The sequence below is a fragment of the Dryobates pubescens genome, chromosome 33, assembly GCF_014839835.1.
Source record: "Dryobates pubescens isolate bDryPub1 chromosome 33, bDryPub1.pri, whole genome shotgun sequence".
Lineage (NCBI taxonomy): Eukaryota > Metazoa > Chordata > Aves > Piciformes > Picidae > Dryobates > Dryobates pubescens.
Genome location: NC_071644.1, coordinates 6,991,539 through 7,008,997, shown reverse-complemented (window position 1 = coordinate 7,008,997; position 17,459 = coordinate 6,991,539). Strand labels below are relative to the sequence as shown.

At 53.2% G+C, this 17,459-nt stretch overlaps 1 protein-coding gene across 1 annotated transcript in view; it reads right to left on the bottom strand.

The window, feature by feature from the left end:
* Positions 1 to 17,459, bottom strand: part of TTLL10 (tubulin tyrosine ligase like 10) — a 37,841-nt gene that overhangs the window by 9,797 nt on the left and 10,585 nt on the right. The window contains exons 2-7 of the mRNA XM_054175692.1: positions 7,199 to 7,364; positions 6,672 to 6,790; positions 5,081 to 5,201; positions 4,022 to 4,107; positions 3,073 to 3,244; positions 198 to 369 (exon numbers count right to left, since the gene is read on the bottom strand). Coding sequence (XP_054031667.1) covers positions 198 to 369; positions 3,073 to 3,244; positions 4,022 to 4,107; positions 5,081 to 5,201; positions 6,672 to 6,790; positions 7,199 to 7,364 — 836 coding nt within the window. The remainder of the gene's footprint in view (positions 1 to 197; positions 370 to 3,072; positions 3,245 to 4,021; positions 4,108 to 5,080; positions 5,202 to 6,671; positions 6,791 to 7,198; positions 7,365 to 17,459) is intronic.

Here is a 17,459-nt window from a genome sequence, read left to right as displayed (position 1 = left end):
AGCTGGTCCATGGCAGGGAACTTCATCCTGGTCTGGTGCTTCTCTTCAGCTGTGTTGCCATCCCTGACCACAAACCCACATCCAGGGGGTTTCTGTGCCTGAGGTGTTTATTTTTAGCCTGGCAAATGTCTTTTTAGCTTCCCACCTTTGCCAGCCAGACCCTCCCCCTTCTTCTGAGCTGAGTGGCTTGGCTTTACCTGGTTGGTCAGATGGACAGTCAGATCCTCAGAAGCAGGATCATAGTGGCCACAGGTCAGCCTGGCATAGCCTTGGGCAAAAAGCACCAGGAATGGAGCTGTGCAGGCAATGAGGAGGTAAGCACGGACATCAAACTTCTTCCCTTCCAGGAGCAGGGGCTGGTGGATGTACCTGTGAGGGCAGCAGTCCCACACACATCAACAGCAGGCAGCCCCCAGCAGGGACAATGCAAAGCTCACACAACCCCACAGTCCCCTTTCCAACACTGCCCTTTAGAACCACAGAACTCTCAGGCTTGGAAGGGACCTCAGGGATCATCCAGTTCCAAGCCCCCTGCCATGGGGGCTCTCCCATGTCCTTGCCACTTGTGATTTGCATGAGTAATTCCTGGTGTTTGCTTCCAGGCAGGTGGCTCTGGCACACCCTGACTCCTGCATTCAAATCCAGGCAGGGGCATGGAGCTCCTCAGCTCATGGAGCTGAACAGCAGCATCACTCCAGCAGGTAAAGGTAAACCAAGGAGTCTCATGTTGCAGGAGAGCCATAGGATGGTTTGGGCTGGAAGAGACCTTTCAAGGTCATGGAATGGTTTGGGCTGGAAGAGACCTTTCAAGGTCATGGAATGGTTTGGGCTGGAAGAGACCTTTCAAGGTCATAGAATCATAGAAGGGTTTGGGCTGGAAGAGACCTTTCAAGGTCATGGAATGGTTTGGGCTGGAAGAGACCTTTCAAGGTCATAGAATGGTTTGGGTTGGAAGGGACCTCCATAGGTCATCCAGTTCCACCCCCCCTGCAGTCAGCAGGGACATCCTTAACTGGATCATAGAATCAGAGAACTGTCAGGGCTGGAAGGGACCTCAAGGCTCAGCCAGTTCCAACCCCCCTGCCATGGCCAGGGACACCTCACACCGCAGCAGGATGCTCAGAGCCAGATCATCTCCTCCAACCTCCCTCCCACAGGCAGGGACCCCTCTCAGCTAGACTCAGCTGCTCAAGGCCTCATCCAACCTGGCCTTGAACACCCCCAGGGAGGAGGCAGCCACAGCCTCCCAGGCAGCCTGTGCCAGAGCCTCACCAGCCTCATGGGGAAGAACTTCTTCCTCATCTCCAGCCCAACCCTGCTCTCCCTCAACTTCAAACCATTCCCCCTTGTGCTGTCTCCAGAGAGCTCTCTCTGCACCTCCTGAGGGAACAAAAATCCTTTTCATAGGATCAGAGAACTGTCAGGGTTGGAAGGGACCCCAAGGCTCAGCCAGCCCCAGCCCCCCTGCCACGGGCAGGGACACCTCACACCGCAGCAGGCTGCTCACAGCCACCTCCAGCCTGGCCTCACAAACTTGTGGGTTGAGTGGCAGCAGAGGGCACTCAAGGGAGAGGCTGGAAATGCCAAAAGGGGGGAGGAAGAAGCAAAGCAAAGCTGCTTTGCAGAGGAAGAGAAGCTTGTGCTGAGCCTCTGGAGGTTGGGGGGGGGTGGGGAGGAAATTAAAGATTTACCAGGGTTTGCTGGGGAGTACACAAAGTTTACCTCTGAGCACAAAGAGCCCTTCATGCAGCACCACTGCTTTTATTGCCAGCCTGGTGCAAGCTGGGAATGGCTGCCCTTTATCAGCAAACCTTGCTGGATGGCTGCACAAATCACCAGGATGTGCTGGGAGCCAATCCATGCCGGCAGCACCCTTCGAAAGCAGGGAGCAGGGAGCCTCCTGCAGCGCAGCATCAGCCACTCCCCACGGAGAGAGAGCCAGAGGACACCTCAGGGTGTCACCTGGCACAGCCTGCTTGGCTGTGTCCACGACCACAGATTGGTCTAACTAAGCCTAAGCCCTTGAGCAGCCAGCTGGGTTTAGGCTCCTAATGCTGCCTGCTGCGTGCATACAGCATCCAGTACCTGAAGGGGGCCACAAGAGGGCTGGGGAGGGACTTCTGACAAAGGATTGAGAGGGAATGGATGGAAGCTTGAGGAGGGCAGATTGAGGCTGGAGATCAGGAAGAGATTCTTTCCAGTGAGGGTGGGGACAGGTTGCCCAGGGAGGCTGTGGATGCCCTCTCCCTGGAGGTGTTCAAGGGCAGGCTGGATGAGGCTTTGAGCAAGCTGTGCTGGGGGGAGGTGTCCCTGCCTGTGGCAGGGTGGAGGGAACTGCCCAGGGAGGTGGTGTTCTTGCTCTCTCCAGCTCCCTGCAGGGAGGTTGGAGCCAGCTGGGGGTTGGTCTCTTCTCCCAGGCATCCAGCACCAGAACAAGAGGCCACAGTCTCAAGCTGTGCCAGGGGAGGTTTAGGCTGGAGGTGAGGAAGAAGTTCTTCCCAGCAAGAGAGATTGGCCATTGGGATGTGCTGCCCAGGGAGGTGGTGGAGTCCCCATCCCTGGAGGTGTTCAAAACAGGAATGGATGTGGCACTTGGAGCCATGGCTTAGTTAGCCAGGAGGTGTTGGGTGCCAGGTTGGACTTGATGATCTCTGAGGTCTTTTCCAACCCTATTGATTCTGTGATTCTATGATCTTTAAGGTCCCTTCCAACCCAAACCATCCCCTGAACTGATAATACCTGATCTGAATTGCTTTGGACCAAGGCTTTGTGCACAGAGCTGCAGCACCTGGCCTTTTGCAGGCATTCTTCAGCTCCCAAAGTTAACCTCAGATCTTCATGCTGCCAAAGATCTCCCTTGAAGTGACTGAAGTGTGGATGTGAGCCAGACCAGGCAGGGGAGAAGCTTCTCTCCCACAAGATGACATCCCATGGGATGCTGAGGTGTGCTGTAGCCACACTAAGAACCCATGGAAGGATTCAGCTCCCTGAGCTCGGTGCTTAGTGCTCCCTAAGCACAGTGCTTAACCCAGCACACTACTCACACATGGATCCCCAGCCTTCAGCCTCTACCTTTGCACTATTCTTGCTGGGGGAGCCTTGCACAGCACCTTCTTCTTGGGTGGCTGTTCCTCAGTGCTGTGGAGCTTGGCTTGAAGGCTGTCAAGGGCAGCTGGACCTTTGAGCAGGAAAATCCCTTTGCCTTGGTTGGAGCAGCTTGGTTTGCAGATCCAAATCTCCTCTCCTGCAGAGAGGATTGAGCCTGTTACAGGCAGGTGTGGTGGGAAGCACTCAGGTGCCCATTAGAAACATGGAATCAGAGAATCATTTTGGTTAGAGAAGACCTTTCAGATCATCAAGTCCAACCATCACTGAGCTTTACCAAGTATTTGCTCCTAACCCAGACTGGGGCTGTGCAGCCTGGAGAAGAGAAGGCTCCAGGGAGACCTTAGAGCAGCCTTCCAGTACCTGAAGGGGGCTCCAGGGGAGCTGGGGAGGGACTTCTGACTAGGGCTGGGAGTGATAGGATGAGAGGAAATGGATTGAAGCTTGAGGAGGGACTGGAGATCAGGAAGAAATTCTTTCCAGTGAGGGTGGGGAGACACTGGAACAGGTTGCCCAGGCAGGTTGTGGATGTCCTCTCTCTGGAGGTGCTCAAGGCTAGGCTGGATGAGACCTTGAGCAAGCTGGGCTGGTGGGAGGTGTCCCTGCCCATGGCAGGGGGGTTGGAACTGGATGATCTTAGAGATCCCTTCCAACCCAGCCCATTCTGCAATCCATGAACATCCCTCAGCACCACACCTCTGTGGCTTTCAAGCACCTCCAGGGCCCTGGGGTCCAAGCACCTCCCTGGGCAGCCTGTTCCAGCCTTGGAGAACCCTTTCAGCAGAGAAGTTTCTTCTGCCGTCCAACCTAAACCCCCCCTGGTGCAACTCGAGGCCGTTCCCTCTGCCCTCTCGCTCACACAGAGCCACCAAGGGCTCTGCAGTGCCCAAGTGCCACCATGATTAGGACACTTCACCTCTGCAGAGCTTCAGGAAGCTGTTTCTCTCCTCTTCTATGTCCAGGCGAAAAGACTCTGGGAAGAACTCCTCCATCTTCAGGAACCTATGGGGGAATGGAGTGCAGGCTGCAAGCCCTGTTCCAGCACAGTCCTCCCTCAGCTGCTTGCAGAAAGGATCCTTGCAAGGAGAAGCTTCAGAAATGGCCTTCTTGGTTTGGTCCTGCCTGTGGACACCTGGGTGTTTGTTGTGTGTCTTTCCCCAGCCACCTCCTCCTATGAGCCTTCAAGAGTACACACTGGCCTTCAAACTCTCCTCAGGTGCTCAGCTGGGATGGCTGCAGGTAAGCAAGGTGCAGGATGTGCCACCTGGGTTTTGGGGTAGGTCAACCACAGAGGGGCAGGAAGGGCAAGAAGCTTCTCTTCTGTTACAAGGAGTTGGGGCAAGAAGTTGTGGCTTTTCCAGCAGGGTAAGCAGAGGATGGGTTGGGTTGGAAGGGACCTCCAAAGCTCATCCCCCAAAGCTCATCCCCCAAAGCTCATCCTCCAAAGCCCATCCAGTCCAACCCCTCTGCAGTCAGCAGGGACATCCTCCACTAAATCAGGCTGCTCAGAGCCTTGCCCAGCCTGACCTTGAGTATCTCCAGGGATGGAGCCTCGACTCCCTCCCTGGGCAACCTGTTTGCAGTGTTCCAGCAGCCTCCTGGTGCAGAACTTGCTCCTAGCATCCACTCTCAACCTGCTCTGCTCTCATTCCAAACCATTGCCCTTTGTCCTCCCCCTGCAGGTCTTTGCCAGCACTCCCTCTGCAGCCTTAATTCTTGTGGCTGTTGTCTTTGGGGCACCTGGCACTCCTCTAACTCCAGACACAGGGAGGAAATTCTGTCTCCTTTCTAGGTACTTCTGGAGGGGAGGAGGGGGGAAAGTGATTTTCCTAGGAGATAAGCAAGAAAGAAACCCCCCTGAGCTTTGTGCCCTTGTACTGTGCTGAGTGCAGGACAAACTGGACTTGTGCTGCTCTGCTCCCACTTTCTCTTGGTGTATTTCTGGTCCCAGGTTCAAAGGGGTGAGAGTTCTTACTTGAATTTAGAGCTCCTCCTACTCTTTTCCATCCTCCTCTCTTGCTCTCTCAGGCAGCACAAGAGCCCTGTCTTAGTGGTGAGGACTCTGTTGTTGGGGATCTGGTAGAGAAGTTGCTTACCTGTATGGGAAACAATGACCAAGCTTTGTCCTCCTTGTCCCATGCAGGGGGTGGTGTGAAGATGACCTTCCCACTGCTGGCTTTGACCAAATGTGCTCTAAGGCAGCGGTGCTAAGCCCCAGAGCAGAGGTAGGCTGGAACTGCCTTTCTCTCCAACCTTGTGGTGGGCCAAACCGAACTGAGGGGGGCTTCCTAGGCTCATAGAAATGGAATCCAAGAAAGGAAGAGACCTTGGAGATCCTCAAGTCCAGCTGCTCACCTAGAGCTCCCAATCCCAACACTACTGCACCACCATGCATGAGGCCAACTCCTGCAGGGGTGCAACCTGGTCAAGAGCCAGCGCAGCACTGCCAGCACAACCTGGCCTGGTAGGGAAGAGGTCACCCACTCCTGTGCCACAGGAGAGAATGGAATGGGATGGGATGGGATGGAATGGAAATAGGAATAGAATAGGAATGGAATGGGAATAGGAATAGAATAGGAATGGAATGGAATGGAATAGGGATAGGAATGGAGTGGGAATAGGAATGGAATTGGAACGGAATGGGAATAGGAATGGAATGGGAATGGGAATAGGAGTAGAATAGGAATGGAATGGGAATGGAATGGGAATAGGAATGGAATGGGAATAGGAATAGGGATAGGAATGGAATATAAATAGGAATGGGAATGGAATGGAATAGGGATAGGAATGGAATAGGAATGGAATAGAATGGAATAGGGATAGGAATGGAATAGGAATAGGAATGGGAATGGAATGGAATAGGGATAGGAATGGAATGGAATGGAATGGAATGGAATAGAATAGAATAGAATAGAATAGAATAGAATAGAATAGAATAGAATAGAATAGAATAGAATAGAATAGAATAGGAGTCCACAGCTCTGTGCCCTGGTGCTCAGGCTTGCCAGGGCACAGGTCCTGACCAGTTACCCCAGGGGCCGTGTCCCGAGGGTTTTGTGTTGGTTGTGCTTCTTGAAGCACTTCTCAGAGGCACTGCTGTGGGAGTCCTTGGTGTGATGCTTTCCTGGTGGGAAAACTGGTTGGGTCCTGGAGGAGTCAGGAGGTGCTGGTGAGGGGCCTGTGCTCAGACCCAGAGGGAGGGAGGAGCATGTCTCAGCGGTGGCTGTGATGGTTTGGCTTTGCTCATTGCATTACACTGAGTTCATTCCTCTGGCCTCCTTCCTCCCAGAGAGGTTCTCCTGTCTCAACCCTTCCTTTAATCACCAGGGCAATCCAGATGTCCCTCTGGGGTCTGCTGAGGAGTTGATATTACCTATTTCTTCCACCTCCTCTGCCCTCAGAGGCAGTCTCAGAGTCAGGAGGTGTTGGGTGACAGGCTGGACTTGATGATCTTTGAGGTCTTTTCCAACCTTATTGATCCTGTGATTCCAGCCTGTTCTAAGTCCAGCAGGCTCAAGTTTTCTCCCACCACCCTCTCCCACCCCAGGGCCACAGCACCCCTCTACCTTCTTTGAAATGCTGATAGGACTCTGGGTCCTTGATTTCACACCACTTCAGTGCATAATCCTCCCTCCTGTTGTCATAGATACGCTGCCAGCCTCTGCCCTGGCAGTAGCTGCTCACTCTGCAGAAGGAATGATTGATCATTATTGATCATTTGAGGCAAGTGGATCACCTTGCATGGCTTCATATAGAGTCAGACAACTATGGACTCACTTAGGCTGGGAGACATCATTGAGTCCAAGCCATTCCTGGAGGTTTTGAAGGCCAGGCTGGATGTGGCTGTGAGCAACCTGCTGTAGTGTGAGGTGTCCCTGCCCATGGCAGGGGAGTTGGAGCTGGATGATCCTTGAGGTCCTTTCCAACCCTGACCATTCCAGGCTTCTATGATCCTCTAACTCTACCAAGGCTGTTGCTAAACCACATCCCTCAGGCAGCACATCTCTGTGGCTCTGAAACACCTCCAGGGATGGGGATTCAACCACCTCCTCCTGCTGCTGTTCATGTGAGTCTACCAAGAGGACCTACTTACAGCTCAGCTCCATTAGATCCACTGAGATAGAAATATGGTCCTGGTCCCTCTGGCACTTGTGGTGTCTCCTCTTCTGGCTGTTGCTCTTGGGGGCTTGCCTTACCCTCTGTCTTGCTCTTGTTGGACTTGCCTTTGTCAAGCTCCACTTCAGAGGTGGTAGAAGCAGCTGCAAGAGTGGAAATGGAGAAGCTTGCAGAGGCTGAGGAAACTCTGCCTCTGGTTTCTCTCTCAACTTGGCTGTGCACAGAGGTTTGGGAATCAAGCCTGGGAGCAGAAGAACAAAGCCACTCTGACCTAGTTCTGTTCCAGCTGGAATCAGGTGGGTGGCAGGGAAGAGAGGAGCAGGAAGCAAGCAGCTGGATTCATCTGACTCATTGCATTGTTCTTTTTCATTGTTATCTGCAGCAGTAAATCTTGGGAAAACCTCTGTCCCAGGGACAAAGCTGCTCTGCCTGGAGTGGGACAAAGCTGCTCTGCCTGGAGTGGAGCAAAGCTGCTCTGCCTGGAGTGGGACAAAGCTGCTCTGCCTGGAGTGGAGCAAAGCTGCTCTGCCTGGAGTGGGACAAAGCTGCTCTGCCTGGAGTGGAGCAAAGCTGCTCTGCCTGGAGTGGGACAAAGCTGCTCTGCCTGGAGTGGGACAAAGCTGCTCTGCCTGGAGTGGAGCAAAGCTGCTCTGCCTGGAGTGGGACAAAGCTGCTCTGCCTGGAGTGGGACAAAGCTGCTCTGCCTGGAGTGGAGCAAAGGTGTTGGCTGTTGGAGCCTCTCCTAGTTTCCAAGCACCTGTTTGGTGTCCCTGCTGCACAGGTGCAGTCCACAGTGCAGTCCACAGCTGCCCCTGTGCCCAGCACTGCTCAGGCCACACCTTGAGTCCTGTGTCCAGTTCTGGGCTCCTCAGGTTAAGAAGGACATTGAGAGACTTGAAGGTGTCCAGAGAAGGGCAATGAGGCTGGGGAGGGGTCTGGAGCACAGCCCTGGGAGGAGAGGCTGAGGGAGCTGGGGTTGCTTAGCCTGCAGAAGAGGAGGCTCAGGGGAGACCTTCTTGCTCTCTCCAACTCCCTGGAGGGAGGTTGTAGCCAGCTGGGGGTTGGTCTCTTCTCCCAGGCAAGCAGCACCAGAACAAGAGGCCACAGTCTCAAGCTGTGCCAGGGGAGGTTTAGGCTGGATGTTAGGAAGAAGTTCTTCCCAGCAAGAGAGATTGGCCACTGGGATGTGCTGCCCAGGGAGGTGGTGGAGTCCCCATCCCTGGAGGTATTCAAGAGGGGATTGGATGTGGCACTTGGAGCCATGGTTTAGCTGTCAGGAGGTGCTGGGTGCCAGGTTGGACTTGATGATCTCTGAGGTCTTTTCCAACCTGGTTGATTCTAAGGTTCTATGCATCACCCATGGCTTTGGCAGTCTAGAGGGAGGCTGTGTTGGTAAAGAATTCAGAGCAGCCCCAGAGGGGATCTGAGCAATGCTCAGCAAGAGCTAAAAGGTGGAGGGCAAGAGGCTGGGGCCAGACTCTTCTCAGTGGTGCCCAGAGACAGGACACAAAATGGAACCCAGGAGGTTCCACCTGAACATGAGGGAAAACCTTCCTGTGGGGAAAGCAGGCTGCCCAGAGAGGCTGTGGAGAGATCCCAACCCCCCCTGGCCACTGTGCTCCTGGGCAGGCTGCTGTGGCTGCCCTGCTTTAGCAGGGAGGTTGGACTGAACGACTTCCAGGGGTGCTCTTCCCACTCCTACCCGTTCCGTGATTCTATCTTAAAGACCTTTTCCAGCTGCAGCAGCTCTGTGACGCGGAGGGCGGTGGAAGGGCTGCAGCGGGGAGGACTCTCCGGCAGGGAGCAGTGCCTGGCGCTTGGGCTCAGCATCTCGTTTCGGCCTCCCGGGGGCACAGCATTCCGCGTTCCCTCTGCCTCCGGATCAGACCAGCATTAGCCACCCGGGCCCAAGTTTTTTCTTTCTTTCTTTCCATGGTTTTTTTTTCCCCTCCCTTGTTCCCATCTATGCGAAGGCAGCTCACAGCCAGCCTCCGTGCCTCACGCGTGAGCTGCAGGGCGATCGGCAAAGGCTTGCAGGGAGGTGGCAGCAGCTCGGCTGCTTCCCGGAGGAAAGAGGTTCCATGGCAAGGCTGCGCCGCGAACCGGTGCCACCCCTGCCAGGAGGGAGGCTGAGCCCTCTCCTCTGCCTCAGCTCAGTGCTTCCCTGCTCACTGTTTGTGGGGGAATGTAATTAATGAATTCTAGCCTGTTCTATCCTATTCTGTTCTATTCTATCCTGTTCTGTTCTATTCTATCCTGTTCTATCCTATTCTATCCTGTTCTATCCTATTCTATTCTATTCTAATCTGTTCTTCTATTCTATTCTAATCTATTCTAATTTATTCTATTCTGCTCTATTCTATTCTGTTATTCTATCCTATTCTGCTTTATTCTGCTCTGTTCTATTCTGCTCTATTCTATTCTATTCTATTCTGTTCTGTTATTCTATTCTGCTCTATTCTGTTCTGTTCTGTTCTGTTATTCTATTCTGTTCTGCTCTATTCTGTTCTGTTCTATTCTGCTCTATTCTATTCTGCTCTGTTCTGTTCTATTCTGTTCTGTTCTATTCTGTTCTGTTCTATTCTGTTCTGTTCTATTCTGTTCTGTTCTATTCTGTTCTGTTCTATTCTGTTCTGTTTTATTCTGTTCTGTTCTATTCTGTTCTGCTCTATTCTATTCTGTTCTCTTCTGTTCTCTTCTCTTCTATTCTGTTCTACTCTATTCTATTCTGCTCTATTCTGTTCTATTCTATTCTGTTCTGCTCTCTTCTATTCTATTCTGTTCTATTCTATTCTGCTCTGTTCTATTCTATTCTGTTATTCTATTCTGCTCTATTCTGTTCTGCTCTATTCTCTTCTGTTCTATTCTGTTCTCTTCTGTTCTGTTATTCTATTCTGTTCTGTTATTCTATTCTGTTCTATTCTATTCTATTCTGCTCTATCCTATTATGTTATCCTATCCTATCCTATCCTATCCTATCCTATCCTATCCTATCCTATCCTATCCTATCCTATCCTATCCTATCCTATCCTATCCTATCCTATTCTATTCTATTCTAAACTATTCTGTTTAAGAAAGGCTTGGATCTGGCACTTGGAGCCATGGTTTAGCTGCCAGGAGGTGTTAGGTATTAGGTGACCAGGTTGGACTTGGTGATCTCTGAGGTCTTTTCCAACCTTGTGGATTCTATGACTCATCAGAGGTGGGATGTAGATGCTGTGCAGGATTTGAGCTCTTAGGGAAGCAAAAGCAGAGTGGTTTAGCTTGCAGACCTCAGCTGCAGAGAGGAGTGGTTATTGCATGGCTAAGTGAAGAAGACAGAACATCTTGGATACTGCTATCAGTGGAGAACCTGATCATAGGGCTTGGCACAATGACTAGCTGGAAATATGGGGAGAAGAGTCACCTCTGGCAGCTGAGAAGGATCCAGCCTCTTGTTGTTTCCTTCCTGACATCATGGGTTTGGTGCTCTTTTTCCTCTTGGCTGGCACAAAGCCCATCTCAGCCCAGCCTGCAGAAGGGAAGATCCTCATCAGCCACTTTGCCAGGGTCAGGAGTGAGCTTGGAACAATCTGTTCAGATCCATTTTTAGCTTCCCTCTTTGCCATCATTTGCTCTGTAGGGTTTGGATGCCATTTCCCACCACCTTCTTGCAGTCTTTTCCTGGCTTCAGAACCATTATTTTTTCCCCTAGTTGTTTACCTGGCAGTACCTAAATTCTGCTTTCTGCCCACTGAAGCTGTAGGCATCCCTAGAGACAGGCTGGCTGGTGGCTGTCATAGACATCTGAGTGCTTTTGTAGCTAATCTTTGTGCTCTTCCTGCTTCCTTCCCCTTGAGGTAGCTCTTGGGTTGCCTTGTAAATTTGCTGTGAAGTTGTAGTAGGACAGGAGGAAATGGCCTCAAGTTGCACCAGGGGAGGCTTAGGTTGGCCATGAGGAACATTTTCTTCCCTCAAAGGGTTGTCAAGGCCTGGCCCAGGCTGCCCAGGGCAGTGCTGGAGTCCCCATCCCTGGAGGCGTTTCAGAGCTGTGTAGCTATGGTGCTGAGGGCCATGGGTTAGTGGTGCCCTGACAGTGCTGTGTTAAGGGCTGGACTCCTTGAGAGGATAGGATAGGATAGGCTAGGATAGGCTAGGATAGGATAGGGTAGGATAGGGTAGGGTAGGGTAGGATAGGATAGGATAGGATAGGATAGGATAGGATAGGATAGGATAGGATAGGATAGGATAGAATTAACCAGGTTGGAAAAGACCTTTGAGATCATCAAGTCCAACCTCTCACCCAGCACCATCTGATCAACTCAACCATGGCACCAAGTGCCTCATCCAGGCTCTTCCTAAACACCTCCAAGGATGGGGACTCCACCACCTCCCTGGGCAGCACATTCCAGTGGCCAATCTCTCTTGCTGGGAAGAACTTCCTAACATCCAGCCTAAACTTCCCCTGGCACAGCTTGAGACTGTGGCCTCTTGTGCTGGGTGCCTGGGAGAAGAGCCCAACCCCCACCTGGCTCCAACCTCCCTTCAGGGAGTTGCAGAGAGCAAGAAGGTCTCCCCTGAGCCTCCTCTCCTGCAGGCTAAGCAACCCCAGCTCCCTCAGCCTCTCCTCCCAGGGCTGTGCTCCAGACCCCTCACCCAAGTGATTCCCTGATTCTACCACCCTGTGGAAGTTCTGGGTGCTTTCCTTCAGCCTGCTGCTCGTGTTGGGGCAGTGTCCAAGAGTAATTTCCAAGTCCATCTCAGCCTCTTGGGGTCAAAGGCTTCTTTGCAGGAAGCTTGAAAGCTGAGACTCAGAGTTTGCCTTTGCAATGGGTATGGAAAAAAAACCCCAGTGAGATATTCTGCCTGGAGACAGAAACCAAGATCCTGAACACATGGACATGGAGCAGGAAGCAAATTCTCAGCCAGTTTCATGCTTGCAACAGTCAGCTATAAAAACTGAGCACCAAAAAGAAGGAGCTGTGCTGAGTCAAGGCTGCAGCTGTTTTGTAGGAAGGATTCTGACCTGAGAAAGCAGAGGGCAGGAGGAACAATCACCTGGAGTCAGAGAGGGAAATACACTTGCTGCTTTTCCTGGCTGGCAACCCCCCCCTAATGCTTCAGCAGAGCTTGAGCTGCTCCCTGCCCTTGCACCTGACTTCCAAGCCAGGCCATAAACAGCTTCCAAAGGACCAAAGCAGCCCCTGGTGGAGCAGGCTGGGGATCTGCAGGAGGAGGACAGAGTGACTTACTGCATTGAGTGAAGGATGGTGGAAGCGCAGCAGCCAGTGGAGGAGGCTCAGAAACTCATCTTGCTTCTGCTTGCTGCGTGTGGAGCTTCTGCTGTGCTGCCAGGGAGGGTCAGGGAGCCCTCAGCACAATAAACACAGGCTCATCTCCTAGCAACAGCTGCCAGGCCACCCTGGCTCAGCAGGCAAGGGGCTCTGATGGTCAGAATGCAAAGGGATTCGTTCCCCTCTTCACCCCAAACCTCGTGAGGTCTCCTACCTGCGCTCCCAGGAGGGAGAATCCTGGGGTGAGCATGGGGAGGAAAACCCCAACCCAGCTGTGTGGTTTGGGGTGCAGCCATTGCCAGCTTAATGCCTTCAGTGATCAACTCCATGGCTCTGGGAAAGAAACCCCAATGTCTGTTGGCTCTCTCCTCCCTCACAGCTTTGCTCTTTCCTAGACCATGAACCCCCTGAGCACAGTGAGAAGCGACCAAAGCAGTGAGACCTTGAGGATTGCTTTTTGGCTGCTGTGTGCTACCAGAGCAGCTACAGATAACAGAAGAGTCTGGGTTGGAAGGGACCTTCAAAGATCATCTGGGAGGGATTTTGACACTTGGGAAGGATCTTGACACTTATGAAGCCTCAGGCAGAAATATAAAGGGAGGAAGGTCTGGTTATGTAGCCTTAAATTCTCTCTCTACAGAGAGATCCTTCTGTCCTTCAGGTGCAGGGGCAGAAAACCAGCATGGGATGTTCTGTGACCTCAGCTGGCTGGGCACAAAGAGTCCTCCCCAGGGTGAAGAGCAGAAGATAAAGCTTGGCAGAGGGCTGCATCTATTGCCAGCCTTTCACACTTCCAACTGCAAGGCACAACACAGCGATTGTTGGCCTGCCCAGGAAACTTCTGCCACCTCTGCCAGGAGCAGCTGAGATGCTGAAAGCTGGAGATCATCTTCCAGGGAGCACAGGCAGCTCCTCCCAGTCAAAGCCAGAAGGGAATCACAGGATGCCAGGATCACAGAATGTTAGGGGCTGGAAGGGACCTTGAGAGATCACCCAGTCCAACCCCCCCTGCCAGAGTAGGGTCACCTGGAGCAGCTCACACAGGAACACATCCAGGCAGGTTTTGAATGTCTCCAGAGAGGGAGACTCCACAACCCCCCCAGGGCAGCCTGCTCCAGGGCTCTGTCACTCTCAGAGGGAAATAATTCCTCCTCCTGTTTCCATGGCACTTCCTCTGCCCCAGCTTCCACCACTGCCCCTTGTGCTGGCACTGAGCATTGGGAAGGAGAAGGCAAATCCAGCAGCAAATGGGTGCTTGCTCCTGGTGATTCTCCCACTACTCCCCCCAAGCCCAAAGGGGTGAGAAAAGCTGCTGGGAGGTGGAATTTGGCTTAGGTTCAGCCTCTCCCTGGCTTGGCCCTGCACAGCCAGGGCCCTGTGGACGTGCCAAGCCAGCGCGAACGCTCTGGCACCGCTCCCCGGGCGGTCACAGCGACCTTCAGGAACCTTCTCTTGCCTTTTCTTCTGGCTGCACAATGCCTCTGCTCAGCTCCAGGCAGGATCCTGTCCTTGCCTTACCTTCAGCCTTCCTGGATTACCTCTGGTGGCCCAACCCACCCAAGCCAATCTCCTTGGCCACACAGAGGCAGGGCGAGCGGCGTGGAGCGGGAGGACGGCGGCGGTGTCGCAACCCGCGGCACTGCAAATACCTTGAGCAAACGTTACACCCTCGAGGAAATATTGCCTCATTGTTGGAGAAGGGGAGAGGCTGAGCCAAAGGAGGCAGCTCAGTCACCTGAGACAGCTGCTGGAGTGCCCCTCCTGCTGCCTGATGAAAGCTACCTGCAAGAGAGCTTGGGGAGGGACTCGGTCGCAAGTGGCAATAGGACGAGGGGCAAGGGGTTGAAACTGGAGCAGGGTGGACTTAGGTGGGACATTAGGAAGGAGCTCTTTACTGTCAGGGTGGTGAAACACTGGAACAGGTTGCTCAGAGAAGGTGTGGAGGCTCCAAGCCTGGCAGTGCTCAAGGCCAGAAAGACCAAAAGACAAGCCCAGCAAAGCAAGGAGCAGTTTGGATGAAACTCAGTTTGATATTAGGAAGGAGTTGTTTGGACATTAGGAAGGAGTTGTTTGGAGAGCAGGAAGAAGCTCTTTACCCTCAGGGTGGAACAGGTTGCTCAGAGAAGGTGTGGAGGCTCCAAGCCTGGCAGTGCTCAAGGCCAGAAAGACCAAAAGACAAGCCCAGCAAAGCAAGGAGCAGTTTGGATGAAACTCAGCTGGGTATTAGGAAGGAGTTGTTTGGACAGCAGGAAGAAGCTCTTTGGACATCAGGAAGAAGCTCTTTACTGTCAGGGTGGTGGAACATTGGAACAGGTTGCCCAGGTTCATCTCCTCATCCCTGGAGACATTCAAGGTGTGGCTCTGAGCAACCTGCTCCAGCTGGGGATGCTCCTGCTGGCTGCAGGGGGATTTGGACTAGATGAGCTTCAAAGGTCCCTTCCAACCCAGTGCTTGCCATGATTGAGTTGTCCTCTGTGTAGAGTGAAATGAGACATTCCTCAGGGAATCACCAGAGGAGGCTGGATGATGTACCCTGGGGGTTTTGAGAGCCTAACTCGGGGGTGCCCCTTTTTAAGAGAGGATTTGAGGTCGCCCCCCACTTTAAATGCCCTCTGGACACCTCTTTTCCCACCCTTTCCACTTTGGATCTCTGCTGCCAAGCCTGCAATTCAATGCTGGAAGTTTGCCTTTGGGTGGGAGGAGGCAGGGAGGGGGAAGGGACTGTTCACCACCTCCCCTCCTGCTTCCACAGCTTGGACTTGATGATCTTGGAGGTCTTTTCCAACCTTATTGATTCTGTGATTCTAGCCAGCTGCCTGTTGGCATGAAACCTCTCTGAGTGCAAGGGGTGGCTGAAAGCTGAGCTTTGTAGAACCTGACCAGTGGTCTAAGAGTTGTTAGAGCAGGAAATGACAGAGTGATCTGTGAGGGGCTAAAGGGACCTCTGGGAGACCATCCAGTCAGACCCCCCTGCTCAAGCAGGGCACCCACAGCAGCTTGCCCAGCAGCACAATGGCCGGGGGGGTTGGAAGCTCTGCAGAGTAGGAGACTCCACAACCTCCCTGGGCAGCCTGCTCCAGGGCTCCAGCAAAGCAGTTTCCCCTCAAGTTCAGATGGAACCTCCTGGGTTCCACTTTGTGTCCTGTCCCTGGGCACCACTGAGCAGAGCCTGGCCCCAGCCTCTTGCTCCCTATCCTTCAGCTCCTGCTGAGCATTGCTCAGCTCCCCTCTGGGGCTGCTCTTCTCCAGGCTCAACACCCCCAGGGCTCTCAGCCTTTCCTCCTCACAGAGATGCTCCAAGCCCCTCAGCATCTTCACAGCCCTCCACTGGACTCTCTCCAGTGGCTCCTGGTCTCTCTTGAACTGGGGAGCCCAGAAGTGGACACAAAGCTCCAGAGGTGGCCTCGCTGGTGGAGGTGGTGGGGATGAGGACTGAGCTATCTGAACAATCTGTTTCATTCAAAGGTTTTGCAGCAGTGACTCAGGTGCTGGTGGTTACCTCTGCTCCAAGTGCCCTTTCCCACAGCTGACTGGAGGGTCAGAGCAGCATGACTCTCACACAACAATGTTTTAATCACCTTTGGAGGCTGCTTCCCCCTTCTTCTCCCCCTCCTCCAAGCAAGCTTTGCCTCTGGAGCTGAGATCAGTCTGGGTTTTTTTTTCCCCCCTAGCCTGGCTCTGCTGTTTTCCAAGAGGAGCAGTGGGGTTTGGAGTGCTTTTGCAGGGGCTTTGGAGTGCTTGTACAGCACCACCTGGGAGGAGGAAGCCACCAGGGGCATGTACAAGGAATTTCTTGGGCATGCAGGGAGGTTGTAGGAGGCAGAAGGCATCACCTCCCTCTGCTTCTGCCAGAAAGCCACTGAGGGGGACCAGAAAACTCAAATCCTCTTTAATTTCTCCCCTGTGTGATGGAGAGGGGGAGAGAAAGGCATCCTATTTACCTCCTGTGGAGCTCAAGGAGAATGGATCATTCCTAATTGCTTTGATATGTTCCTTAACCCAGCACACCTTGGGGCCTCCCACCAGTGGGCTGTGTGGTCCCCCCAGCTGCAGCCATGGTTGGAGGAAAAGCTCCTAAGGAAGCAGAGCAAGCCTTATCAGCCCTCCCAAAGCAGCTTATCAGCCCAGCCCTGGCTCTCACTGCACAGCAGGCATGCAGGCCACAGACACGTGGAAATTAATGATTAAACCCAAATCCTGCAAGCAAAGCTCTGCAGTTAGGAGAAGACAAAAGCCTCTGGATCCAAACATGAAATCTCAATTTTCTGGCTGGCTGCTCTCATGCTTTTGTGCCCAGACCCCCTCCAAACCACCCCACAGCTGTGGAAGGCTCAGCACCTGTGCTCATTTCACCTAAGTCTGACTCCATGCAGTCAAAGCCTCTAGGTTCCACCATGAAGCCCAAGCCTTCTGGCTGCTCTCCTGGTTTTGTGCCCAGACCCCCTCCAAACCACCTCACAGCTGTGGAAGGCTCAGCTCAGCTTCCCATTTGGTGCAACCTGCCACAGGAACCCTGTGCATGCAAGGAGGCTCAGCCAGCCAGGAGGGTTGGACTTGATCTCCAGAGAGGTCCCTTCCAGCCCCTACCATTCTGTGATCCCCTTCCCACAAGGGTTTCTTGCAGCTCGGTGGGGGAAAGAGAGCAGCTGAGCCGAGCAGCTAAATCCCAGCTGACAGCCACACAGCTCCAGAGGCAGCTGAGTTGCCTGCACAGCGACTTCACCAGGCCAGTTGCTCACACCAGGACCAGATTTCAGTCTTGCTGAGCACCTACAGACAGCAGGAGGGCAGGAGCTCAGCCCTTCAGCAGAGAAAGAGTTGGGAGAGGAAGGGCTCTGGGGCTTTTGACAAGGGCTTGGAGTGGTAGGATGAAGGGAAAGGGATTGAAGCTTGAGGAGGGGAGATTGAGATTGGAGATGGGGAAGAAATTCTTGACAGTGAGGGTGGGGAGGCACTGGAACAGGT